General features: G+C 61.8%; 3 protein-coding genes across 11 annotated transcripts in view; 1 reads left to right on the top strand and 2 right to left on the bottom strand.

Moving 5' to 3' along the window:
* Nucleotides 1–73: 73 nt before the first annotated feature.
* Nucleotides 74–14,527, bottom strand: SEZ6 (seizure related 6 homolog). Of its 2 annotated transcripts, none has more exons than XM_066202071.1 (17): nt 14,323–14,527; nt 6,315–6,884; nt 6,109–6,242; nt 5,023–5,215; nt 4,524–4,709; nt 4,280–4,448; nt 3,754–3,920; nt 3,476–3,670; nt 3,156–3,294; nt 2,877–3,073; nt 2,606–2,800; nt 2,333–2,524; nt 2,056–2,253; nt 1,921–1,959; nt 1,699–1,819; nt 1,516–1,618; nt 74–992 (listed from the first exon to the last, which is right to left on the bottom strand). In XM_066202071.1, exons 1-17 carry the CDS (start codon nt 14,384–14,386, stop codon nt 963–965), a joined length of 2,892 nt encoding a protein of 963 aa, XP_066058168.1. In that variant the 5' UTR covers nt 14,387–14,527; the 3' UTR covers nt 74–962. The 2 variants fall into 2 exon arrangements, with proteins under 2 accessions (XP_066058168.1, XP_066058167.1); XM_066202070.1 differs by having other exon boundaries at nt 74–1,008.
* A 3,308-nt stretch (nt 14,528–17,835) lies between these two features.
* Nucleotides 17,836–20,714, top strand: PIPOX (pipecolic acid and sarcosine oxidase). Its single transcript, XM_066202072.1, has 8 exons — nt 17,836–17,985; nt 18,308–18,456; nt 18,889–19,090; nt 19,196–19,378; nt 19,449–19,601; nt 19,669–19,827; nt 19,936–20,011; nt 20,107–20,714. Exons 1-8 carry the CDS (start codon nt 17,860–17,862, stop codon nt 20,235–20,237), a joined length of 1,179 nt encoding a protein of 392 aa, XP_066058169.1. The 5' UTR covers nt 17,836–17,859; the 3' UTR covers nt 20,238–20,714.
* A 504-nt stretch (nt 20,715–21,218) lies between these two features.
* Nucleotides 21,219–25,055, bottom strand: part of MYO18A (myosin XVIIIA) — a 36,867-nt gene continuing 33,030 nt past the window's right edge. For all 8 annotated transcript variants that reach the window (XM_066202064.1, XM_066202065.1, XM_066202061.1 and 5 more), the window contains one exon: nt 21,219–21,875. In XM_066202064.1, coding sequence (XP_066058161.1) covers nt 21,737–21,875 — 139 coding nt within the window. In that variant the 3' untranslated portion in view covers nt 21,219–21,736. The remainder of the gene's footprint in view (nt 21,876–25,055) is intronic.

Genomic DNA, 25,055 nt, shown 5'->3' on the forward strand with positions numbered 1-25,055 from the left:
CCACGCTGAGGGTGTGTGAGTAGGTGTATCCCCATCCCAAGCTGCCCGGCTTCGCTGAGGAAGACGCCATCGCTTCTTCTAAAACACCAGTTTTTATTAATGAAACAACCAAAAGATGGGGAGGGGGCGGTGTCCCCTCCAGATCGAGGGGGCGGCGGCGGCCGGGGTCACCAGCCCGGACGGGACGCGGCGGTGGGGGGGGGCACAGCCATGCCCGGTGCCCCTGCCCTCCCCGTCATTCCGGGTCTGGTCCCGCTGGGGTGCCGGGACGCGCGGGGGAGACACGCTGGTGGCGGAAGGGACCCCCCCGGGGAGGGCGAAGCAAGCGGGGGCCGGGGGGACACGCAGCATGCTGGGGGGACGGGAGGGACACGTCCCTGCGTGGCGGCGGTGGGAGACACAGGGTTGCGGGGGGACCAGCCCTGTGCTGGGTGGGGGGCAAGGGTGGGGGGGGAACCCACATGGCCACCCAAGCCCCTCGCCCACCCCCCGGGGCTTTGTCCCCTCCCCGCTGCAGCCCCGGGGAGCCCTGTCCTTACCTGGGGGTCCCCACAGCGCTGCTCCCCCTGCCTGTGTCACTTGTCGTCGCAGGGACTGTGGGGGCTGCTGTTCTCCCCCTGCGGGGGCTGGGGGGAAGGATGGAGCCCGAAGGGCAGGGTGGGGTCCAGGGACCCTCGCTGGCTCAGGGGCCGGGGGGACAGGATGGGGTCCAGACACCCCCCCTGGCTCAGCCTCTCATGAGCCCAGTGCGGGGGGCTGGGTGACAGTGGGGCTCGGGCAGACCCCATGGGGGTCCGGGTGGATTGGGGGTGGCAGGGGGGTGGCCGGTGCCCTGGTGGGTCCTGCCAAGCGCTTGGCTTGAGTCTCCTTGGGAGAGGTGTTCCCAGCCCGTGCCAGGGGCTGGTGGGCACGGGGGGGCCCGGGAGGGGTGGCTGCAGCGCCCAGCTCCACGCTGCCCACACCTAGATGGACACCTCATATTCCCTCGTGTCCTGCAAAGAAAACAGACTGCAAGGGGTTGGACACTCGGCAGTGCAACGGGGTGCCTGGGACAGGGATAGGGCATCTCCCGTCCCATAAGGACCTGGGGGCACATCCCAGACTACAGATGGCCCTGGGGATGTGTGTCCCATCTCGTACAGGGGTCCTGGATCAGTGTCCATCATGTACACGGTCCTTGGATGGATATCCTAGATAGTGTGTGTGGTGCCTGGATGGATAGCCCACCCCACAAGTGGTCCCTGGATCGACGTTCCATCCTGTGTGTGATCCCTAACTGGATGTCCATCTTGTGAACAGTCCCTGGATAGACACATCCTCCCATGGGTGCTCACTGTCCCATCCCCTGTGTTTGTTCCTGGATGGATGTCCAATCTAATGCATGGTTCCTGGAACACATGACCCCATCCCGCTCCTGTCCTAGCCCATGCACAGCCCCTGGCACAGGTGGCCCATGCCATGCAGGGTCCCCAGGGTGCCCAGCCCCAGATGGGGGGTGTGGGGGCCAGTACTTACTCCTGTCTCATAGGTGGGATTGTCAAAAGCTGACTCCACGGTGATATGGTCATAGGGGTGGGAGCCAGCAAGGGGCAGCTGCAGGGCTGGCTTCCCCTGGAGCCTGTGGGGAAAGGGCAGCTGGAGCGGGCAGTGGGGGGCCATGAGGCCTCATGGGATGACAAGGGCCAGCGGGCTACTCACTTGGAGAAGTAGAGATAAATGCCCCCGATGAGCAGGGCTACCACCAGCACGGGCAGGAAGACAGCGATGGCAACATTAGTGCCCTCCAGCGTTGTCCCCGAGGGCACGGCCTTGGCCACAGCTGTCCGGAAGAGTTGGAGGCTCACCCAGGGGACACCCCACACTGGCCACACCCTGGGTGCCCCTCCACGCTCTGGCACCCCAACAAACCCTTGCCCTTACCATCCAGGTTGCGGTTGCTGTAAAACTCATCGTAGGAGGCTGGATGAGGCGGAAGAAAGAAACCAACACCAGGGGTGAGAAGTGTGGTGCTGAGAGGTGCTGGCGGGGTGCTGGGATGGGGAGTGGTCGTCTCACCCGCCTTGCAGATGGGAGGGGAGCCGCTCCAGCGTGAGGGGTGCCCGGGCAGGCAGCGCAGGCTGCTCTCGCCCAGCAGCGCCCGGCCGGCGGTGCAGGAGAAGTGTAGGGTGGCCCCCGCTGGGTACAGCCGCCGCTCCGGGTTCTGCCGCCCGCCCGCTGGCACGCCGGGGTTGTGGCAGGGCTCGTACGTCTCCGCTGCGAGGCAGTGGTCAGGCGGCGTCAGCGCTCGCCGTTGGCTTGGGGGATATGCCCAGGGAGGGGACGCCCAACTCACGGATGCACTTGGGGAGGCGGTCACTCCACTTGGGTCCCCCCGCAGCGCGGTCATGGCAGGTGATGGTCCCAGCACCCGCCAGGACATAGCCCTTGTCACAGACGTACTGCACGGTGGCTCCCACCGGAAATTTAGGGTTGGAGACCACCCTGCGGCTGTGCTCAGCATCCCCAGGGTCCCGGCAGGTTGTCACTGCAGGCAGGAGTGACCGATGGTGAGATGGTGGCTGGGGACGTGCCGCAGGGCAGGGGGTCACTGATGGGCACCACTCACCCCGCTCGCAGGAGGGCAGGTCACCACTCCACGTCAGGTCCCAGTGACACATCAGGAGGTCAGTGCCCATCAGCTGGAAGCCGGGGTAGCAATGGAAGGTGACCACAGTGCCATGGAGAAGCTCTGGCTGTGAGGACGTCTTCCAGCCATTGGCGATGTCCGGCAGCTCGGGGCAGGTGTCATTCCGGGGGACCTCTGTGGGCATGGAAGGCTGAGCAGGGCAGTGGGGACACTGCAGACCCCAGGGACACTGTCCCACCATGGGGCTCACCAGAGAAGTGGATGACAAAGCCCTGCCGATAGGCAAAGGCACCAGCACCAGGGTCGGACTGGAACTGGACGGTGACATCGGCAGTGGATGCATAGAGCTTGAAGCGGCCACGGGCGCCCGTGTACTGGCCCAGGATGCGTGCCGTCAGGTCGTCCCCATCATAGAAGGTCAGCATGTCCCCCGAGCCCAGCCGCAGCCTGGGGCAGTGGGGCCATGAGGGCATGGAGTGCACAGATCTGCCGTCCCACCATCCCCGTCCAAGCCCATCCCAGCACTCACACGCGGACATCCAGCATGATGCGCTTGTCCTCCTCCACGTGCAGCCCCCAGATGCAGTCCTGGCCCTTGCCATACGCCTCTGGCCAGTTGGGTGACAGCACCACTCCAGCCGTGTCTGTCAGCTCCCCACTGCACACCGCTGTGGGCACACACCAGACTTGGCACTGCCATGGGGCACCCACCACGGCACCCACTCCAGCATCCCACATCCAGCACCCACCATGCCCCTCAGCTCCATCACACACAACAGCACAGTGGCTGCAGCATCTCTCATGCCCCATCCACAGCAACCCCCGGCACCCTCCAGCACCAGCACCCACCACGGCACGCTGGTTCTGTCTCATTCCACTGCGGGTCGCTGGGGTCCACACACTCGATGATGGTGGAGCCCTGCTCCAGCGTGTAGCCAGGGTCACAGCTGAACTCTACCGTGGTGCCCACGGGGTACCGGGGATCGCTGGCCGTGAAGTTCCCATACTTGACGAAAGGCTCGTAGCAGTGCCCCTGCTCAAAGGCTGCGGGCACAGGGGCAAAGGTCTGCAGGGGCCGGGTGGGCACAGGGATGTTTGGGTCACCCTTTACACCCTCAGCCCCGTACCCTCATAGCGCAGCGCCATGCCCGCAGCGGCCCCGCTGCTGTCGGTGGTGAGCTCCACGAAGAAGTGGCGCCCCGTGCTGAGCAGCCCCTCGATGGGCAGGTACTCCACCTCGTAGGAGTCGTACACTGGCGGTGCCTCCACATTGTTGCCGTTGCGGATGATGAGCCTGCCAAGGCACGACAAGGGCAGGGTGCAGTGCTGACCATAGCCAACAGCAGCCGTGCTTGGCCATGGATGGTAGCCTCCAACCCCAGCCATTTCCAACAGCACCATCCTTGGGCATGGCCAGAGGTTATCTTCCTTGAACATGGCCAACAACACCTGTCCGTGACCATGGCTAATGGCCAGAGGTCATTGGCCATGGCAAGCAACACCCATCGTTAATTATGATTAATGGCACCCATCTGTGGCAGATTCCATCCTTGGATATAGCCAAGAGCACTCATCCTTGAACATGGCCCCATGAGGAGCTGCCCCAGGGTGTCCCCACACCCTTCGCCCCCCCAGTTTGCTCCAGACCCAAACCTGTCATCGTCCTCTGCCAGTGACACCTTTTCAAAGTGGAGGTGCAGGCGGTGGCCCTCCGGAGCTTCCAGCAGCCAGTGGCACGTCAAGTTGTTGCTGTAGTTCCCAGGAAAGCCCGGCGAGACGATGCGTCCCACGGTGGCATTCCGGACCACCCCGCCACACGCCGCTGTGGGAGAGGGACCATCAGTGGGTGACGGTGCCATGCCCAGCTGTCCCGTGTCCCCGTGGTGCCAGTGCTTACCGAGACAAAGGGGCTCTCGGGCGCTCCAGAAGGGGCGGGTGGCGTTGCGGCAGACGAGCCGGCGGGCCCCCTGCAGTTGGTATCCCGTGGAGCAGCGGAAACGGGCATCCCCACCAGGGTGCAGGCTGCTGACAGAGACCTCCCCGAAAGCCGGCCGTGCCGGGAAGGGACAGCTCAGCAGGTAGGCTGGGGGCAGGTGATGGTGTTACCAAGGCTGAAGAGCAATGGAACCTTCCCCCAGAACCCAGAAACTGCCTCCCCAGACCCCTGGAAACGCCTGAGTGTGGCAGGGCTTGAGTGACACAGTGCCTATAGCTGCCGAGAATTATGCTAAATGAATCCATAATTGCTAAGGCAACTTAGCTCTCCATGAGCGTTCTTCACCCAGTTAGTGCCCGCTTAAAACACAGATAAACTCCTGGTGCATCACCATGACCCAAATTAGCACCACACTGGCAGGGAAGCTCCCAGAGGGTACAGAGGGGTCTGAGCCCCATACCTTGGTAATGAAAGTGATAGGAGCCAGGGCTGGGGGGCCGGGGGCTCTGGAAGCGGAGGGTGAGGAGGTTGGCTGGGCTTCGGATGACCTGGCCCCGCAGCAGGAAGGACTCGTTGGCCAGGAGGTTGGGCTCCAGGCCTCCTGCGCTCTCCACTGTCAGCGTCTCCCCTTCTGCCAGGCTGATGTTCTCTACCTGCAGGGGACACAAGTGTCACCACCGCAGCATCACCCGCCACCTGGCTGGGAGCTGGGCCTTGAGTGGCTTCTCTGCGGTCGATAGCCCACTGGAGCCTGTCTGTGCAGGGCAGCACCTTTCAAACATGGTTAGCAGTGCCATAAATCATCCCCCACGCCAAGAGCAGCCGGGCCCAGCCAGCAGCTCTGCCAGAGCACCACAGCACAGCCAGGCCCATGCTGGCAGCCTTGAAATCAGCCAACCTTGCCCTCTGGAGCAATTTGCTATTAATGATGCTAATTAAGCCATGCTGCATGGTGAGGAGCAGCAGCACTGGTGAGTGTGGGCTGGAGCAGGGCTGGTGGTGGAGATGCTGCCTCTGGCTCTCCGCTGGCTTTCCACAAGCCTTGGTGCTGCCCTGTGGTGGCTTCAGCAGAGATGGGGATATGTGGCCCTGTGCCACTGACAGGAGCAGCACAGGGCCTCAGCGCAGCAGGATTTGCTGTCAGCCTCTGCTCCTGGCAGATGGGCGCTGGGTGCTCCTGGCCCTGCAGCACAGCATGGCACCTGCTGGCACTGCTCACACCTTCTCCATCAGGGATTCATTAATTAAATCTCACAGCACTTCTTTGTGATGGGTGCCAGCCACAGCAGCTGGTGGGCACAGAGCATCCTGGGGCATCCCACCAGCTCACGTACCCACATCCCTGTGCTGGGCCTGAGGGTAGACAATGCCCTGAGCTGGCTCTCTTAGCTTAGGGACACTTAGGGACACTTAGGGACAAGGACAGGGACAACACCATGTGTTTGCTGCACCCTACACAGACACACAGCCATGGAACAGAGCAGGGGACATGCCACACTTGTCTGCAGGCACTTGGCACCCTGGCCCACCCTCACCCTCAGCTCACCTTGAGCTCCACACCATAGCCAGGGTAAACAGAGATGGTGTAGGTGCAGTCCAGGCTGCCATCATAGGGGACACCGGTTGGCTCTGGGGACACCAGCCAGCCCTCGGGACCCGCCAGTGTCCGGTTGCAGGGAGCTGGTGACAGAAGAGACCCCAGCTCAGCCCCACTTCACCTCAGCTCCACCTGACTCCCTCCCTGGCACTCACCTGGCCCCTGCAGTGTGGTGACAGTGGTGGTGGTGATGGTGGAGGTGGTGGTGGTCCCCTCCTCATCCCCAGGCACCACAGTGGCCACGGCACGGGGTGCCAGGGACGTGCTGGCCGTGGTGGGTGCCTGGCTGGGGGATGCAGTGCTTGATTCTGGCACCCCAGAGGGGGACCATGAGGGGTCTGCCCCTGGCACAGCCCCCCACGCCTCCCCCCATGGCCCGGGGCGCCCCGCTGGCGTGGTCAGCGGGTCGGTGGGGAAGGCGGGCCGGGGCAGGGCGGGGGTGCGGGGTGAGGGCTCGGGTTCTGGCGGGCCGGGGGCCGGCTGGAGGGCACCGGCAGGGAGGAGGGGGCCAGCGCCAGCAGGCAGGAATGGCGCCTGGGCCAGGTAGTCCTTCTTCAGGAAGGCTTCGTGCAGCAGGTCCTCCAGCAACGGGTGGTGGTTGAGGATCTTGAGCGTGGGCGCCGTGCTCACAAAGCGAGCCTCCGCCTCCCGCTCCGCCGGTGTGGGCAGTGCTGTCGGCTCCACCTCAGCGCTCTCCCCAGTCTTCCTCGCCAGCCCGTTGAAGCCTGGAGGGAGGAAAGAGTGTGGGACGCTGGGGACCGGTGGACTGATGCTGTGTTGGGGACTGGCAGGGAACAAGGGTGATGCACCAGGGAGTGATGCTTCAGCACGGTGCCCTCAGTGGCACCTGGGACCAGCGCTTGGACATGGACTGCTGCTGTATCAGGTACGGATGCAGCTCTGGGGAGTGATGCTGGTGCACTGCCACAGACCTGTGCTGCACTGGGGACCCCCACTTCCCAGTGACCACCCCTGCACCAAAGGCCACTCCAAAGGCTAACACTTCCCTGCACACCAATATTCCCCCAAAACCAGGACAGCAAACAAGCTCATCAGCCACATGCAGTGGGACTGTGGTACCCTCTCCCCAGCACACCCTTCACTGGGGCAGCCCTGGTAATGAAGCCCTGGCTAATTAATGCACACCTGCAGCTCGTACCACGTGAAGGGGTGCCCACTCCTGTGAGCCAGCCCGGATGGGGGCAGCCCTGGGATTGGGTGTCCCTGATCACAGATTATCTTTCACCACAGAGGAAGTGCCATCCCGTGCCAAGGTTCTCCCGGGACTGGATATTCCCAGTGTGAAGATATGCAGGTGATTACCATCACTGCCATGACCGACTGTGCCGAGAATGTCACAGGAGCCTGGACACTTGGACCCTTCTCCAGGCTGCCAGAGAGCTCAGCTTCTTTCCAGCCAGGCTGTCCCTGAGCAGTGTGAGTCTGTAGGGAACCCCCTACCCCATCGATGCTCCCCCCTCTCCAACCCACAACCACTGGGATTCCCCTGTCACAGCCCCGTGTCCCTCCCAGGCATTAGTCCCTGAACAAATCCCCAGCATGCCCAGCCCAGCAGCTTACGGCCTTTAGACCAAAAATAAAAGAGAATTTAATCAGCCCTAATGAGTCACCCAGCATCTCCCGCTCCTGGATCCGGCACAGCACTGTCCCCTCTCCTGCTGGGCACAGCTCAGTGCCACGGCAGAGGGGATGCCATGGTGACACTCAGCATCCCTCTGAGCCCCCGGTGTGGGGCCACGGTAGCGCGTGGGCACGTCTTACTGCCGTGCACAGGCACTGATGACACGATACTGCCAATTACCGGGTAATTATCCCTATCCGTAGCAGGGCAGGGCCCCGTGAAGATTAATTACTCTGCGACTGCTGCTTTTAAGGGACTATTAAGAGACATTATCTTGGGTGTGCAGCGTAGTGGGGAGCTACTGGGTGCTGGCAGGTGTCCTCACACCGCTGCTACCCACCCCCTGTCCCCTGCCATCACCCTGGGACAATGATAATGCCCGGGTCACAGAGGCACAGCAGGGATACCTGCCCGCACCAGCTCCGAGAGGTTCGCTTGCCCCCCAGCAAGGCCAGAATTATATTTTAATAGGATGCATTTATTAGAACATAAAAGTAAATGAGTTTATACTGAAGGGCGCCAAAATCTCCGTTAGGCTTTAATAGCAGATTAGTGCTCAGGGCTGGGCCCTGCACCACCACCACTGCCCTGTGTGGTGAAGGCTGGGCTAGAGATGCCCGCCCAGCCCCCTGGACACTCCTGTCCATGAGCATCTCACCTGCCCGGAGTGCTGGGGGTGCACGGTGTTCCCTATGGAGGCTGCTGGCTAAGGCCAGGCCTCACAGCAAGGATCCTATAACAGGCCCCATCTGGATACTGAACACCCTGAGCTGGGTAGTGTCTTGTCACCAGTCACTGCCCCGGGCTCTGGGTATCACAGGATGCTCTTGGCACCGGAGGATGCTTGGGACTGGGGATACTCCTGACTCTCTGGGGATGCAGGATGCTCAGGACACTGTGGGAAGGCAGCGGGTGCCCAGTTGTTGCCACTCATACCCTGTGAACGCTACATTATGACATCCTCCACCTCCACAGATGTCCCTAAGCAGCTTATCTCCAGTGCCACAGCTATGTCCCTCCCATGTCCCCAAGGTGACCAGGGACTGCTGACGTGGGACTGGCTACCCAGCACACGCCCCTCTAGGCCCTGGCACCCAGCAGCGACCCCACTGAACTCAGGGTGGGCAAAGGGGCTGTCAAGTCCCCGGTAGCCATGTGCCTGTTTGGGTCCCTCGGCATGCTGGCCATGGTCACAGCCGGGACGGGGTCCTAATCCCTTGCATTGGCTTTGTCGGGTGGGAGTTTATTAACAGCAGCTGGGAGATGCCAGAGACTAATCCGGCTGCGGCGGGCGGAGGGCCCCCCGGCGGGAATCGATGCTGCCTGCTGTCACAAATAAATAAATAAGGCGGCACGCGGCCGCCCAGGGAGCACCGATCGATGCTGCCCGCCAAGAAAGCAATAACAGAGTGCCCAGCTCAGGGAGGGGACAGGGCAGGGTCCCCGGTGGCCCCAGGAGCATCACAGCGCCGTGGCACAGTGGTGTTCCCTTCCTCAGTTTCCTCATCTGTCGGAGGGGGCAGGCGGGGATGTGCAGGCAGGCGGGTGCCTGGCCCAGGGTGAGGGCAGGGGCTGGGCTTCACAAGATTCTAGGTTTATTTTCTAATTTAAAATCCAATCTGGCTTTGCCCCCATGGCCAGGGCCAGCAGCTGTGATGAATGAGCTGTCAGGCAGCCGACGCCACGGTCCCCCACCCACAGCCTCCCTGTGCCACGGCCTCCAACCTCCTGAACCATCCCCAGCCTCCATAACAGGAACAGGAGAGGGAACACACCACCATCACATCCTGATGCCAGATCCCTACCTGCCCCCTGTCCTGGTGGCCCTGAGGACCCCAGGCAGGGAGCAGGGTTTGCTTCTAGGTGTGAAGGCAGCGTGGGCAGGAGCAGGCAGGGAATACAGGTGGGTGCAGCTGGTGGGTGGGCAGGTATAGGCAGCGTGGGAATTCAGGCATTGTCGGGATGCAGGCAGGCGTGGGTGGGCAGATGCAGGCAGGGGTGGGCGTGCACAGGCAGGAGTACACAGATGGTTGGATGGTGAAGGCAGGGGCAGGTGGGCACGGGCAGGACGGTGCAGCCAGCTCCTCTGTCACCCAGCTGTCACCATAGACACACCACTGGCACCCAGCATGGCGAGCTGGCACCTGTGCTGGCATCCATGTCCTGCCACCCCATGGCCACCTCCGCCCTGGCACCACCAGTGACCCCAGATGCCCACGGCCAAGCTGAGACTGTTAGAGCAGCTGGAGCAGGGACCCAAGGGGCTCCCCTGGTGCCCGGGGACACCGCTGGCGAGTGCGGCCGCCAGCCCTGGCAGCTATCAGAGGAGTTCGGCTTTAATATTCATGGCAGCGCTGGCGGGGAAGCGTTTGACCTTGTATGTTTTGCAATTCTCCTTGAATTGAACAGTCATTTACCCGCTGACACATGTCACATCACCGCAACCGGTTCCCTGGAGCATCGCGGCGGCCGGGCGCCGGCTGAGACACCAAGCAGCGCCGACACCGGGCGGGCACGGGGGCAGAACCCCGCGGGCAGCTGGGTGCCCGTCCCCGGGGCTTTCCTCCCTTCCCACCTGGCGGCTGCCAGTGGTGCCCTTGTCCCCTCCTCGCCACCCACAGCCCGTGTAATCCCCCTTCCCCATTCTCCCTGCGGAGCTAATGGGTTTCTACAGCAATTTCCCTGCGTGGCAGCAGCGGTGATAAATTGTGTGTCTGCTGCTATTTCAGACCCAAGCGCTGTGCGGTGCCATGTCCCCCCCCCTCCCTGGGCTGACAGCACCCAATTCAGCCCCTCCAGCCCCTACCCCAGCATTTCCTGTGATGAATACCCCATTGCTGGGCAGCACCCACTGTGTGTCACCCCACACTGGCCATGATGTAGGTGTCAGGCCCCCACGGGGTTCTGTGCAAGCTCTGGTCTCCCCCAGGACCCAGCACAGCTCACCCCTCCGGGTGGCAGAGGGGCACCCGGCCCTCGGGGCACCCCTGGGTGCTGGGGGTGCCTGCCCAGCGTGGGCAGGAGTCAGACAGGGTGAGCAGAGCCACGCTGCCCACCCAGTTCCTGTCTCCCCTTCCCTCCGCCCACTGCCAGAGACAGTAATTGAAATCGGTTGCGGGAGGCGAGCGAGAGCTGCTTGTCGGGCTCCGCGTTGGGCTGCTCAGCCATGTCATACTTCCTGCAGACACCATTCCCTCCCATCGCCGCCTGCTCCTGCCAGAGCCAGCATTTCAGCTGCCCCCAGCACGCTGTCTCTTCCAGCCAGCCCCACATCCTGCCCCAGCGCCGCTTTTCCTAGAGGATGAACCATCTGGTTCTGGAAGCCACTGAGGACTGATCGTACAGCCAACATTCCCCCTTGCTGCCACCCCCTCAGGGCATCTGGGGACCACCAGAGCCTGCCCTGTCCAAGCATCACCTCGCTCATCACCCACCACTGGCTGATCTGGCATTTCAAGCACCTCTCTCCATTTTCACAGGGTCAGAGCAGCGCTCTTGCAACTGATTAATATTTGATCCCTTCAGCACAGCTCGTTACTGCATTTAAATTATATATGTAATAATTCCTACTGGCACAGCGAGCGTGCAGGCTGGCTCCTGCTGCTTCTCCCGCAGGCTGGGGGCCGAGCAGATCCCCAGCCTTGGCCAATGGGACCCCCTGGCACCTCGGAGGGTGTGAGGAGTGGTGCCAGGTCTCAGCACAGGGCAGGCTGGCAGCAAGCCAGGCAGATAGAGGCATCTGCAGCTGCCTCTGAGGGGTCCAGGCAGCCCCTTCACCCACCCGAGGATGCTCACGGTGGGAGCAGTGCTGGTCCTCTGGCTGTCCCCATCTCCCCAGCAGCAGGAGGAAGGGATGCTGCCACTCCCGAGCTCCTGCCTGTGACTGGAGGGAATCCATTACCTCCCTGGTTATAGGCAGCTTTCAGAGGCAATCTTTCAATTGTGCGCATTTAAAGAATTGATTGGAGGCAAAATTATCCTCTCCCGTCAGAGCCGCTGGAGACACAACTTCATCCACCTCCCCTGGGGGCTGTTGGTGTTCCCAGGGGATCCCACAGCCAGGGTCAGCCTCAGCCCCTACCCCAGCAGGGGCTGCACATAGGGAGTGACAGCCCCAGGAGCCCTGTGCCAGCCTGGGGGTCCCACCAGCAGCACAGAACGGGGGATTCTTTACTGCTCCAAACCAGGCCTGGGGGGTGCCCTTCTCATGTCCTTGCCCAAGCTTCTTTGCACCCCAGTTTTCTCCACATTCCCACTGCTCTGGCTCTGCCTGGCACACAGCACCCTGCTCTGAATTCATCCCCGCCACTGCAAACCCACAGACGATCCCTGCGGCAATCAGCTCCCGGGCAATGGTGGGGGTGGTTGGCTCAGCCTGCGCCCCACATCCCCGCGGGACAGCCCTGCCCTCCCGCTCCCTGGCTTAAGAGTATTATCCAGATAATCCTGGCCTGGCGGCACGGCAGCGTGGCGGTGACGAACTCCTCCGAGGCACGCAGGGCACGAGCACACGCGCCGTTAATTACTGGAGCCTGCCTCCCTCCCCAGCCCCCTCCTCACACCCAGACCCCAGCCAGCACCCACATCCCCGGGGGCACCGTGTCCCCAAAAAACATCACCCCTATGGGCACAGTGCAACTGGCTGAGGCTGGATGTTGTGGCACAGCTCATGGGGGCACGGCCAGGCCCTGTGCCCCCTGCCACAGCCTGTGCTGCTTCCTAATGCCCCAGGCTGCCAGGACCCCAAATTACAAGGAGCTCCCTCCAGTGTGGCTAAGATGACCCCCACAAAAAACATGCCTGGCCTGCCATGGCTTTGGAGAGCTGGGGAGAGGGGCTGCAGTGGAGCAGGGCTGATGGAGCTGTGCCCGGCACCATACCCCTCAGCTGCACCAGTGTCATGGGGTCCAGAGCCCACTTTCTGCTGGGGCAAATCCCTGTGGACACCAGAGGCTGGTGGTGCCCCACAACTGGGGCAGGAGAGACAGGATCAGACCCTGCATTGCCACCACATCACCAAGCTCCCCTGCCTGGATGAGGAGTCCAAGGCTCTCTGACCTCACGCCCCTCAGACCCATGGCTCATCCCCATCATGCACCAGCCCATGGATGCCAAGTCAAGGCCACAGTGACACTGAGCATGGCAATGCTGCATGGAACCCCGGGTGCTGCCTGGGAGCCCTGCCTGATGGAGGATGGGGAGCTTGAGGCATGAGCCGCACAGGCAGCTCCCAGTACATGATAAAGGGATACAGGGTGGACTAGATCCCATGGGTCCCAGCCCTTGGGAAAAGCTCAGCACCTCCCAGGGCATCCCTACTTTTAAGACTCCGGGAAATGCACATGCAGTGTTTAATTAACTTTATTGATATTCAGAAATTAGGGGACTGACTAGAGGTAATTGCTCATTAGAAATCATTAAACTGACACAGTAAGCACCAGCCTCCCTTGGGGGAAATCTGCCCTGCTCAGCACCCTGCCCCCAGGACAGAGGCAGAGACATGGACACCCCATTCCAGTTTTGCTGCCCCCCCCCCCCCAGCAGAGCAGGAGATGGGGGTGCCGTGTCATTGCCCCACTTACTGTCCCCATCCACTCCCTTTCCCAAGAAAGAAGGCTGTGGCAGCAGCCCCAGGCGGCAGAGCGAGCTCGGAATAGCAGCGGGCGCAGGACCAGGGCGCCCTTCCCCGGCTGGGCTCTGCTGCCAGATGGGGAGTTTATGTAACTCCCCGCACGGCTGCTGCCTGCAGCCGGTGCCCACATCCCGCATCCCACCGGGGCCAGCAGGGCTGGAACACGACCCTCCCATCGCCCCATGCATGGTCACAGTGCTCCCGGGGCACCCCAATCCCTGACAGCTCTCCCCAAGCTTCGGAGGGTCCCCAGTCCTGGTTTTGGGGCAGCGGAGCCACGAGGCATCGAGCCTGCCGGTGCCCCACGGGCGGCAGAGACAAGGAGCCGAGCTGGGTGTTGGCTGCTTTCCTTGGCAAACCAACACCCGCCACCCCTGCGTCCCCTGTGTCCCCCGCGGAGCTGGAAGGGTCACCCCAACAGGGAAGAGAGGGGGAAAGAACCAAATACCCCCAGAGCCCCCCACCCGGCAGTGGGGACCGCACGGAGGGACCGGCTCACGGCACAGCCAGCCTGAGGGTGGCTCGAAGGGCTCGGTGACCGCGGGAGCGGGTCCCGCCGTGCCTGCCCAGCCCCCGGTGCAGCGATGCTCCCCCCGCCGGTAACACCGGCAGAGGGGCTGCCTCCGGAGCCTGCCGGGGGCGGCGTTGCACCAGCCCGGCTGCAAAGCGCTGTGCGCGTCCCCGGAGGGGGTGGCGGTGGGGCGGATAACGGGGAGAAGGGGGGGATTCTGGGTTCACCGAGGAAAAACGGGGAGCGTCCTCTCCGCACCGGGGGGCGAGCACGAGTTGGCAAAGTTTGACGGCGGCGGAGGCGGGTTGAGGCCACCCGGTACCGGAGGGTGGTCGGTGTGCGCGGCGGGGATGACCCGGGGTGTCGGCCGGCGCTTACCGTGTGCCGGGGCGCGGAGCAGCGCGGCGAGGAGCGGCAGGAGCAGCGCGGGCGGCGGGCCCATGGCCGGCGGCGGTCAGCACCGCGGACAGCTCCGCTGCGGGCGCGGCGGCGGCGGCGCCCCGAGCGGCGCCCGCCGATACCGGGGACGGCGGAGGAGGGGGGCCGTAATGCTCCGAGCGCGGCGCACACCAATCCAAGGATCGGGGGGGGCTCTCCCCGCCTCCCCCTCAGCCCCCCCCCACCCCGTAATGCTCCGAGCGCGGCGCTCGCCAATCCCAGGGACAGGGCGAGGGGGCGGCCGTAATGCTCGAAGTGAGGCGCTCGCTAATTCCAGGGACGAAGGGAGGGGGGCCCTCCCCCCACCCACCCCTCGCCGTAACTCTCCGAGCGAGGCGCCCTGCAATCCAGCAGGCTGGGGGGGGCTCCTCCCTGCTACCCCACCCCCACGCCGTAACTCTTCGAGTGCGGCGCCTGATAAAGCTGGAGATGAAGGTTGGGGGAGGGGGACCGCCTAATTCCCTCTTTCTTCCCGAATCCCTGCAACCCTTCGGGGTGGGAGCCACCAAGGGCTGTGGGCAAGGTGCTCGGTGCCCACCTCTCCATATTCTACCTCTCTACCCTACAGAACTCTCACCACAACCCCGCGCAGCTGTCCTTCCCCATCCCTAAATAACACAAATTAGGGCTGGGCTAAGCAGAGACACCTGGACCCGGAACAGCACAGAGAGGGGCCGGTATTCTTTATGTTGAGGGTCCAACAGCCCCTCCCCAGCCCCCTGCCTCGGGGTCGCGGAGGGCAGCCAGCCCTGCAGTGGGCAGATGGTGTTGGCACCGGCACCGAGCAGCTCCATGTTGGCTGATGGACGGCTCTCGCGGGTGTTAAAAATATAAAAAACCCCCCATATCTTTGTTTAATAACCCCCTCCCCATCCCTCCAAAAGCCCAGATGGCTTTGCCTCGCCGGATCCCCCGCAGCCCGGCCAGCCCCGCTGCACACACAACCCACGCAGCCAGCTCCGGCGGGGGTTTAATTTTAATCCTAGGTCCTGCTTTGCCGACATGCATCATTCCTTCCATGGAGAACGGCATGGCTTGGCATGAGGAGCCAAGAGCAGAGCACTAGCCAGTTCCACGTCACGGGCTGTGTGCCACCAACCCCGTGGCACTGTCTGTTGTGCCACCAGCCCCACGGCTGTGGTGGGAGCGGGGCTGGAAGCGATGCTGGGATCCTTCTCATCCCGGGGGTGCTGCCGGCTCTCCTGCAAAGAGCTTTCAGCTCTAAACCCAAAACTTTGATCCGCCGGTAGCACCATCAATGTTTAATGCAGCAAAGCCCTGGTAGGGCTCGGAAGATGAGCATTTTGAGGCCAAATTGAAGTTTCTAATATTATGATATTCAAATAATTTTAATCTGCCTGATGCTTCCCCAGGCATGTATCTGGACTGCAAATGAAGGGCTGCCTTCAGCCACTGTTGGTTTTGACAGAAAACAAACAATCCTTTGCAGGTGCCATCAAAGGATTGGGAATGGAGAGGTCTGGGGAGGAAAATGGGGGCAAGCCTGCATGGAGCCAACTTGTGGCTCGGAGAGAAGGATGCCATGTTTGCCTCAGCTCCCTGGGGAACAGCATTGCTCCCTAATTCTTTTTTAAGTGTTGGTTTGTGCTTGGTGAAAAATGAGGCTGGCACAGATGGATGATGGGATTTGGGGAAATTTCTGTCCCAGTGTACAGTGGGTGCAGAGTTCAGCATCTATCAAATCTCATCTGCTCTGTGCCCAGCCTTGGCCAAAGTTCCTCGTTCCCCATTTCCCCAGTGCCACATGGATCTGAGCTGGGGCAGCTCTCACAGCCTGTGCCAGGCAGTTCCCCAAGCCCCCATTTCCCCCTCCCCATGCCATTGCCAGCCCTGAGTTTCCCCATCCATCCACCCAGCCCACACAGGGAATATTTCATTTTTACTGAGCTCTCCTGACCCATGCCGGCTGCTTAAGGAAATGGATTTCTTGTTGCCACAAGCATTGCCTCCAGACAGTATAAACCAACATGAGGAGGACATTGCAGGGATGATGGAGACCTTGGCACAGGGCTGAGGGAACCCCCAAAAATTCACCTTAAGGCAAGCTGTAGTTTTGAAGCTGCTTTTTGGACTTTAGGGGTGTAGACCTCCCTGATGCCTGGGTTCAGCCCTGGTGGGGGTCACCTGCAGAACAAAAGCAGTGGCTTGAGGTGTCCCACAGAACCTTGGGGATGGTGATTTGCATCCCACCAAAGGTCTCACCACCTCTGTAACCTCACAAGCGAGGCTTTTCCATCCGTTCTATTACCACACTGTTAACGGGAGAGGAGTTCATTTTTACCATTTAACATTTCACGGATAATTAATTATTCTTCATCTTACCAGCAAAAAAGGAAGAGCAAGTAGAGGGGCTATTCAAAGCAAAAAAAAAAAAAAGTCAGCTGAAACCCAGAGAAATTGCTGAATTATTTGTAACATCAAAGGCGAGCGAGGATGTGCTGATTTAATGGGGCCCTGTGCGAGGCAGAGCCCTGGGCATTGTGCTGATGCTGAGACTGGGATGCACTCACTGCAGCAGTGGCTATGGGTAGTGGGGTGCATGAGGGGTCTGGGGGACACCCCAACCTCTGCCTGTGCTGCCCATTCTCCTCCTCTCACCTCCCTGTCTCTGTGAACTGCCAGTTCTGCCTTTGCATGATGTTGGGGTGTCCCTGTGACCTGGTGGGAGCCTCCAGTGCTCCCCAGTGCTTCATTCATCACCAGAGGCATGTGGCAAAATAAATAATGATATTTAACATTTCGTAATAATGACAATTAACCAGAAAATAATGCCTTTTACACCGCAGAAACCAGAGTAAATTAATTCCCCTAATTAGCTGTCAGGCAGCATGGGGCAGTGGTGGCAGTGGGCAAAACTGGCAGCCCCTGGCCTGTGTTATCCCCCATTCCAAGACATTGTCTCCAAACCCCTGTCACACCCCAAAATTTTACAGATTTGCAAAATCCACCATGCCACGTCCTGGAAGCTCTGGTGAGCCCTAAATCACCCCTATCTCCTGTTAAAAAAAATAATAACAGAAGATGGCAACAAAATGGTTTATGGCTGTAATAAATTGTGCTGGAGGAAAAACAGCCCCGTTTGCCTGGAAGCAAGGAAGGGTTTCCCGTTGGCACAGGAATGGAAGCCCTGTGTCCCACCACAGCTGGAGCCAGCAGTGACCAGTGCAAAGGGGGATTTATTGGAAGCAGTTTTCCTTCACATCTATGCCACCCGTTCACTCTGATCGGCTGAGCTGCCTGCCCTGATGAGACCAAGTGCTGGTGTTGGTGGGGGAATGAGAATATTCCTGCCTGGCCAGCCCCAAGGGGTAGGAAGAATGCGGCCCCTGTGTCCCCACAGAGCTGGAAATTGGCCAAGGCTCCACCACCTGCTCGGCTTGGCTGGACTCTGCCCCGTTCCTCCCCTTGGCTCCCCTCCCAGCGGCCAGAGAGGCAGAAGCAGGGACGAGGACGGACATGGCTGCCCCAAGCCAGCCCCAGAAGTCCACCTACGATGTCATTGTCATCGGGGCTGGCATCCAGGGCTCTTTCACTGCCTACCACCTGGCCCAGCGCCACAAGGACACCCTGCTGCTGGAGCAGGTATGGTGACCCCATTCTGCCATGTCCCCATTCCCAGCAGGCTGGGGTAGGTGCCTGCAGAGCTGGCTGCCTTCCACCGTGGTACGGAGCAGAGTTACTTCTGGCACTGCAGTCCCCAGAGCCAGGACACCCTGTCCCCAGCGCCAGGACCCCCTGTCCCCAGTGCCAGGACCCCCGTTTCCTGCTGTTTCCCGGTGCCATGGTTGACAGGACAGGCTGTGTCCCAAGGTGCCCTCTGCCGCACGGCGCTGGTGTACACGGGGCTGGTGGGGTTGAGGGTGGCGGTATCTGTGGTCACCCCCATGTCCTCTCTGCCCTACAGTTCCTCCTGCCCCACTCTCGGGGCAGCTCGCATGGGCAGAGCCGCATCATCCGCAGTGCCTACCCCCAGGAGTACTACTCCCGCATGATGCCCGAATGCTTCCGCCTCTGGCAGCAGCTGGAGGCCGAGACCGGCACCACCCTCTACAGGTGACGGGGACAGGAACGCAGCCACCGCCGGGCATCGTCCCCTCCCCGCGGTGACTGGGAGCGGTGACCTTTGGGTGGGATGTGGCTTGCTTGGCAGGCAGCTGCCAGTTCCTGGTAATTTTCGGGGCTCCATGAAGGAAATGTCATTAAGAAAATGAGCATCTAAATGATCCTCCCGTGCCGGGGTCAGGGCTGATGGCGTTTGTTGTATTTAAGGGGGAGAGTGTGATGTCAGCGTCCAGACCCTCCCCATGGATCTCACTCTGCCCTTGTCACCCACATCCCACTGTGCGGTGCCCCAGCACCAGGGTGTAGCACATCCCAGTTATCACTGGTGTCACCGTGCCTCAGTTTCCCCCAGGGGCAGAGCAAGTGGAGGAGTCCGTGCAGGGAGGGGGAGCAGGGCGAGCTGACGTGGCTGGTGGGATGCAGGCAGACGGGACTGGTCGTGCTGGGGCCGCCGGGAGAGCCGGAGCTGGAGGCCTGCAGAAGGAGCCTGGGTGCTGACGAGGTCCTCGACGCCGCGGCGCTGGCCCAGCGCTTCCCTGGCTTCCGGCTGCAGGCTGGCCAGGTGGCCGTGCTGGACAGCACTGCCGGGGTGCTCTTCGCTGACCGGGCACTGCGGGCAGTGCAGGTAGGCGCTGCTGAAGGGATGGGATGCTTTGGGGACGGTTTGGGATGGGATGGGGGTCCCCTGGCTCTATCGCCGCAGCCACCTCCTGTCACCCTCCCCACGCAGGAAGTCTTTCGCCGGCATGGGGGCACCCTGCGGGATGGGGAGAAGGTGGTGCGCATCGAGCCTGGGGCCACGGTCACTGTCACCACCACTGCTGGGGTGTACAAAGCCCCCCGGCTCATCATCACAGCTGGAGCCTGGACTGGTGCCTTCGTGGAACAGCTGGGTCTCCACCTGCCGCTGCAGGTAAGGGTTGGTGGCACGGGGGGGGGGGGGGGTGGCACAATCATGGCCAGAGCTAATGGAGTGATTCCAGCCCCTGCGCATCGATGTCTGCTACTGGAGGGAGAAGCAATCTGGGAGTGCTGGCTTGGGCAGTGTTAGTCCCTGCTTCCTGACCCTGGGGCTGAGCCAAGCCCCCCATGGCATCTACGGGCTGCCCTCCATTGAGTACCCAGGTCTGATGAAGGTGAGCAGGGCACAGATGAAGGTGGGGGGATTCCCTAACCGACCCACCCTGACCAGTTGTCCTCCAGGTGTGCCACCACCATGGCAGCCCCATTGACCCAGAGAAGCGGGATCAGGTCCCCTCGAGTGCCCCTGGCCCTGACATCTCCATCCTGAGCAGCTTCATCAGCAGCTATCTGCCCGGGCTGGAGACCCAGCCAGCAGTGAGGGAGACCTGCCTCTACACGGTGAGATTTCCCCTGAGGAACAGATCCAGGCTTCTGGGGTCCTGAGCCTTCCCCCACCCCAAGGCGGGCCCCACGCTGTCTCCCCACCTTTACACCCTGGCTCCACAGAACACTCCAGATGAAGATTTCATCCTGGACCGGCATCCCAAGTTCAGCAACATCGTCATTGGCGCTGGCTTCTCAGGTAGGCAAAGGCAGCCAACCCCACAATCCTGCACCCCAGAGTTGTCTGGGGTTGTGGGGATGGTTGTGTCCCCACCTTCCCTCTCCTTCCCACAGGCCATGGGTTCAAGCTGGCGCCAGTGGTGGGGAAATTGCTGTGTCAGCTGAGCCTGGGTGAGAAGCCATCCTACGACATGGCCCACTTTGCCGTCACTCGTTTCCCCGGTGTGCTTGGGGCTGCACAGTAGATGTGGGGCTCCAGATGTGCCCCCATGGCCCCCCACTGGCCTGCAGCTGCATCCCCACATCCTGTACACCTCCATCCCCATGTATCTCCACCTCCCTGCACCCTGGGGACTCCCAACACGCTGCACTCCTCCAACCCTGCACCCCAGATACCCTGCATCCCCATGTCTCCATATTCCACCATCCCAGCACCTTTGCAACCTTGCTTCCCCACATCCCTGCATCCTGGTACCCTGCCTCCCCACATCCCAGCATCCCCCATGCCATGCAGTGCCAAGCCATTTCTACCAAGCACCCACTCCTGGGGAACAAATTAGGAAGCTTTGTCACCCTCATGAAGATGGAGTTGGAGCAGCACGGAGAGACACACTCGCTTAGGAGTCAAGTTAAATGTTTTAATGTTAAATGTGCCATTTTATTATCATTAGATCGCTCCCACTTAATGAAAGCGCATTAGCGCAGCGTGGCTTTATGGCAGCGAGCACCGAGCTTGGCCTGTGTGTGCTTCCAAGAGATGGTGGGGAAAGGGAAACAACCTGCCAAGGAGTGAGGGGGGGTCCCCAAGGTGCAGGGTGTCACAGGGGCCAGGTGCAGGGCACAGCACATGACAGGGGGACAGCACATGGCCAGGGCCGAGGCTGAGCCATGCAGGCAGCCAGCAATGCACATCATCATCTCCTCTGCGTTAATTATTTAACGCCGGCAGGCAGAGGCTCTGTCCCGCTGCTCATCTGCATATTTATGAAGATTGATAAATGATTCAGCACTGGCACCCACGAGGGTTTCCCCCCCCACTCCCCTCCCCAGCACCCATGGGTGCAGCAGGCTCAGGCAAGAGGCCAGACTTAGCCTTTCCACGAAGCCCTGCATCCTTGCTGGGGCTGGATGCATTCCATCAGACCTTTGCACCATGCAAACACCTCCCCTCCCCCCCCAAAATGGGGAGACCCTCCAGGCACATGGAGCAGGCAGCAGCCAGTATCACCAGCCAGAAATGATGTTTATTTTCATACTGAAAGTAAAGGGGGTGGGGGAAGATGCACAGCTGGGCTAGTGCAAAACAGCCAGGCAGAGGTGGGGGGCTGGGGGGTGACAAAAACCCAGGTGGGCACGTGGCACCCTGTCCCTATGTCCCCTTCCCGGTTGCTGAGTGGCTGCTCCCCAGGGCCCGGCCAGCGAGAGACGTCTTTGGCTCAACTAAAAGGGGTGTAAGAGGACGGCAGGGTGCCGAACGGGGGAGTTTAAGTTATAAAACAAGGAGCCAGCAGGCACTGAGGAATAAATCCCGGGTGCCGGAGCAGCCGACTCTGCCGCCAAGGACAGACAGGAGGTGGGAGGGTGGAGGGTGCAGCCAGCGAGCCGGCCGGGCTGCTCCTCCCATGGCTGGAGCCGGGGGGGGCGGCTGCGTGTGTCCCCCCATCCCGCGCAGAAGAAATACCGGCTGCCCGGGGCGACCCCGGAGCTGAGTGTTCCCGGGGCGGTGGGAAGTGGTGGTGGGGGGCTAGGCGGGGGTCTCAGCAGCCCGACTCTCCGCCTCGCTGGCACTGGGGGAGCTGCGGGAGGAGCGACGTGTGCTGTCCCCGGCGTCCTGCTCATCGTCCCATCTGTCGTAGGTGAAGGTGTGCCGGGAGCTCGTCGGGCTGTGGGAGAAAGCGGGGTTAGAGGGGGTGACACGGAGGCGCTCCATGTCCCCAGCATGGCTTGGCTGCTGAGCACAACTCCCCTCCGGCTGCAGCGGGAGCTGCGGTGAGCCAGCACACTGGCAGCCAGCTGGATGGAGCCTTGATTGCCTCCTTTTTTTATTCTTTCCGAGATATTTGGGACATGCCTCACTGCAAACAACTCCTCGCTGTGCTGAGCTGAGCCCCTGCTCTGCAGTGGGGCTGAGCTGAGCCTGCCCAGGAAAAGGCTCATGGCTCTGGATACCAACAGCAGGCCCCCTGACACCCTGACTGAGGTCCTGGTTGAACCCGAGCCCAGGGCTGGGTGCCGGGAGTGTTGCTCCTCGGTATCCCATGATGCCTTCCCTTCCTCTGGGACAGGCAGCCCAAGGCAAGCACATTTCCAAAAGGCTTCTTTCCCTTCCTCCAGCCATTCTCCTATTCAAGCCATCAGAAAGAATGAAGCCTGCTCTGAAATCACTGCCAGCAAGCTCAAACACACCCTCTCTGCATCAAACAGAGTGCAGAGCTCCAGAGTTCTGCAGGTTGATGCCATTCACACCCAAAATTCCCATCACAAGCACTCAGCGGGGCACAGGGCAACTCGGAGCTCCAGCAGCCCAACCTGGGTCCCCCTCCCACCATGGGTGCTGCTTCCCCCATGCTCACACACTGCAGTGGGTGCGTGTTAGTACCCATCCCACTCGCCTCTGCTCCTGGGGGCTGTGCTGCCCATCAAACCCTTAAAAATTTTCTTGAAGGAATAAATCCAGATGTGTCCTGGCCGATGGCTGGGGGAGCCAGGAAGGGATTAGCACTTCCTGGTGTCCCGCAGCCGTTAATCCCGAACACGCTGCTTCCTAGCAGCACGGGCAGCTGCCGGTCCCGCTGCGCCCATGCCGGGGATCTCCCCACGGATGGAGATGCGTTGGGGATGCCCCGCTGCATCCCAAAGCGGGGCTGCTGCAGGCACAGAGGGCTGCCCCGTCCCGGGGTGCCCCGTGCCGGCAGAGGAGAACTCCGCAGTCAGGAGAGGGTTAGGACGAGCGGTTAGTGGCACACGGGGAGGTTCATGCTGCACGGCACACACCGCTCCCACCTCCTGCCTCAGTCGCTCTCGGGACGGTACAGATATTTCATCATCAGGTTATCCACCTGCTTCTTCCGCTGCTTCTCCTCCTTCTTGCCCCGGGCAGGACGTGTCGGCTCCTCGCTCCCCGCCGCCCGCGGACCCTTCTTGACACTGGAGGTACTGCGGTAGGAGCTGGTGGAGCCGGAGGAGGACTCGGAGGAGGAACTAGACTCAGATGATGACTCCTGCTTCTTCTTCTTCTTCTTGGATTTCTTCTTGCTTTTCTTGGCACGCTTCTTGGAGCTCTTCTTCTTCCGCTCCTCCTCTTCCTCGGAGGAGCCCGAGCTGCTGCGGCACCGGCAGGTGTGCCGGGAGAAGTCGAGGGCGGATGCGGAGCGGCGCAGGCTGCCGGAGGGGCGGTCAGCGGCGCCCAGGGGGGCCGCACTGCGGACACTCCTGACACTCCGGACACTCCGGCCGTCGTCCCCCGAGTCGGCCTCGGGGCTGGAGTAGCCCCTGGCCCGCAGCGGGCGGTAGCTCAGCACCTCCTGGATAGCGGCTTCCAGGTCGGGGTCGAGGTAGGAGCGGTGCCGCACGGGACGGGCGTCCCCAGCACCCTCCTCCTCGGAGGCTGCGCTGCGGGGCCGTGGGGGCACAGAGAAGCTGCGCGCCAAGAGGGGCTGCCCGCGGGACCCCTCGTCCGCCTCATCCAGGCGGCTGCGGGCCACGGAGAGCCGCGACTCCGGCCGGCCCTCGGGGCCCCCGCGCCGGCTCCGCAAGCTGCCGGGGCTGGAGAGGGCGAAGCTCAGCACCGAGCACCCCTCGTCCCCATCATCGCCGTCCTCCAGCCCGCGCCAGGAGGCGGAGGAGACGCGGCTCACTGGGGCGGAGGCGACAGAAGCTTTCTCTACGTCGGTGGCCGAGAGGGACCACCGCTTGTCCAGCCCTTGGCGAGCCCGGCCGCTGGCGTCGGCGAAGGCGCGGGCGATGACGGCGGCCCGGTCCTGGGGCTCGCCGCCGCGGGCCGCCCTGCGCGGAGGGCGCTCGGGGGAAGGCGGCCGCTCGCCCAGGGCGCTGAACAGCGTCTGCTCATCCCCGCGGCCGCCTATGGAGTCCTTGAGGCCCGGCCGCTTCCTGTAGCTGAGGGAGCTCAACACCGACACCGGCCGCTCCTCGGGCTCGGGGCCGTCCGGCGGGGCTGACCTGTGCCGCGGCCCCGCGGCCCCGCACGCACCGGGGAGACAAGAGAGACACGGAGATGAGCGGGCGAAGGCGGGGGGGGGGGCCGGGGGGGGGCGGCGAGGCGGCCTCGGCAATTTGCGTCAGCGGGAAATGGCATCGTGGAAAAATGTCATGTAAATGTGGGAATTGTTCTAGCCCAGCACTTTGATTCCCCTTTAAAGTGTTGCCTTCAATTTATTTCATTGTTGGCTACCTGGAGCTGCTGCGTTTGATTCCTGACTTCAGAAAAGGTGGAATTATCTCCAATAACAAAATGTTTTACATCTGCACCGCTGAATAAATTAAACCAATTAACAGAAACCAGCTCAGATCTTTCCCCCCTGCTCGGCAGAGGGAGGGAGTCCCCTGGGACTCCTGGAGCCCTGCTAGGAAATTTGGTTTGGATAAAAGCAATCTGTGCTCAGCAGGCAAGCATTTTCCAAGGGGAAGGGGAGTGGGGCTGTGTGCCCCAGCCCCACACCGTGGGTGCACCTGGGCATGTCCCCCACCTCTGCCAACATTTTCTGAGAGGTATGGGGAGGGGTGTGTGGGGCTGCAGAGGAGGGCAGGATGGAGCAGGGAATCAGTCCTGGAATGCTGCACAGAGTTAAAGCCCAGCACTGCAAACTCTTGGGAGGCAGATGGGGTAGGGGCTGTGGATGCCACATATGCCTCCAGGGTGGGATAAGGGAATAGGGACAAAGGAGGTCCCCTTGGGCGTGGGGGACATGTGTCCCCAGTGCACACAGAGCGGCTCACCACCATTAACCCCTCCCTGGCCGTCCATGCAAACACCAGGTGGGAACACAGCACCAAATGCCACATCCCACAGGCACCCACCCAGCCCTGTCCCTGCCCCAGCACAG

This window comes from Chamaea fasciata, unplaced genomic scaffold (assembly GCF_029207755.1).
Source record: "Chamaea fasciata isolate MVZ Bird 193981 ecotype frontalis unplaced genomic scaffold, bChaFas1.0.hap1 SCAF_21, whole genome shotgun sequence".
Classification (NCBI taxonomy): domain Eukaryota; kingdom Metazoa; phylum Chordata; class Aves; order Passeriformes; family Sylviidae; genus Chamaea; species Chamaea fasciata.

Excerpts from the sequence above, each read along its gene's own strand:
- PIPOX (XM_066202072.1), top strand. The coding sequence starts at position 17,860 with ATGGCTGCCCCAAGCCAGCCCCAGAAGTCCACCTACGATGTCATTGTC. Across the intron at positions 19,091-19,195 it reads GGGCACTGCGGGCAGTGCAG|GAAGTCTTTCGCCGGCATGG; the intron begins GTAGGCGCTGCT and ends CTCCCCACGCAG. Across the intron at positions 19,602-19,668 it reads AGTACCCAGGTCTGATGAAG|GTGTGCCACCACCATGGCAG; the intron begins GTGAGCAGGGCA and ends GTTGTCCTCCAG.
- SEZ6 (XM_066202070.1), bottom strand. The coding sequence starts at position 14,386 with ATGGGCCCGCCGCCCGCGCTGCTCCTGCCGCTCCTCGCCGCGCTGCTC. Across the intron at positions 3,921-4,279 it reads CTGGCAGAGGACGATGACAG|GCTCATCATCCGCAACGGCA; the intron begins GTTTGGGTCTGG and ends GTGCCTTGGCAG. Across the intron at positions 2,254-2,332 it reads CCGCCTCCCCAAGTGCATCC|CGGAGACGTACGAGCCCTGC; the intron begins GTGAGTTGGGCG and ends ACTGCCTCGCAG.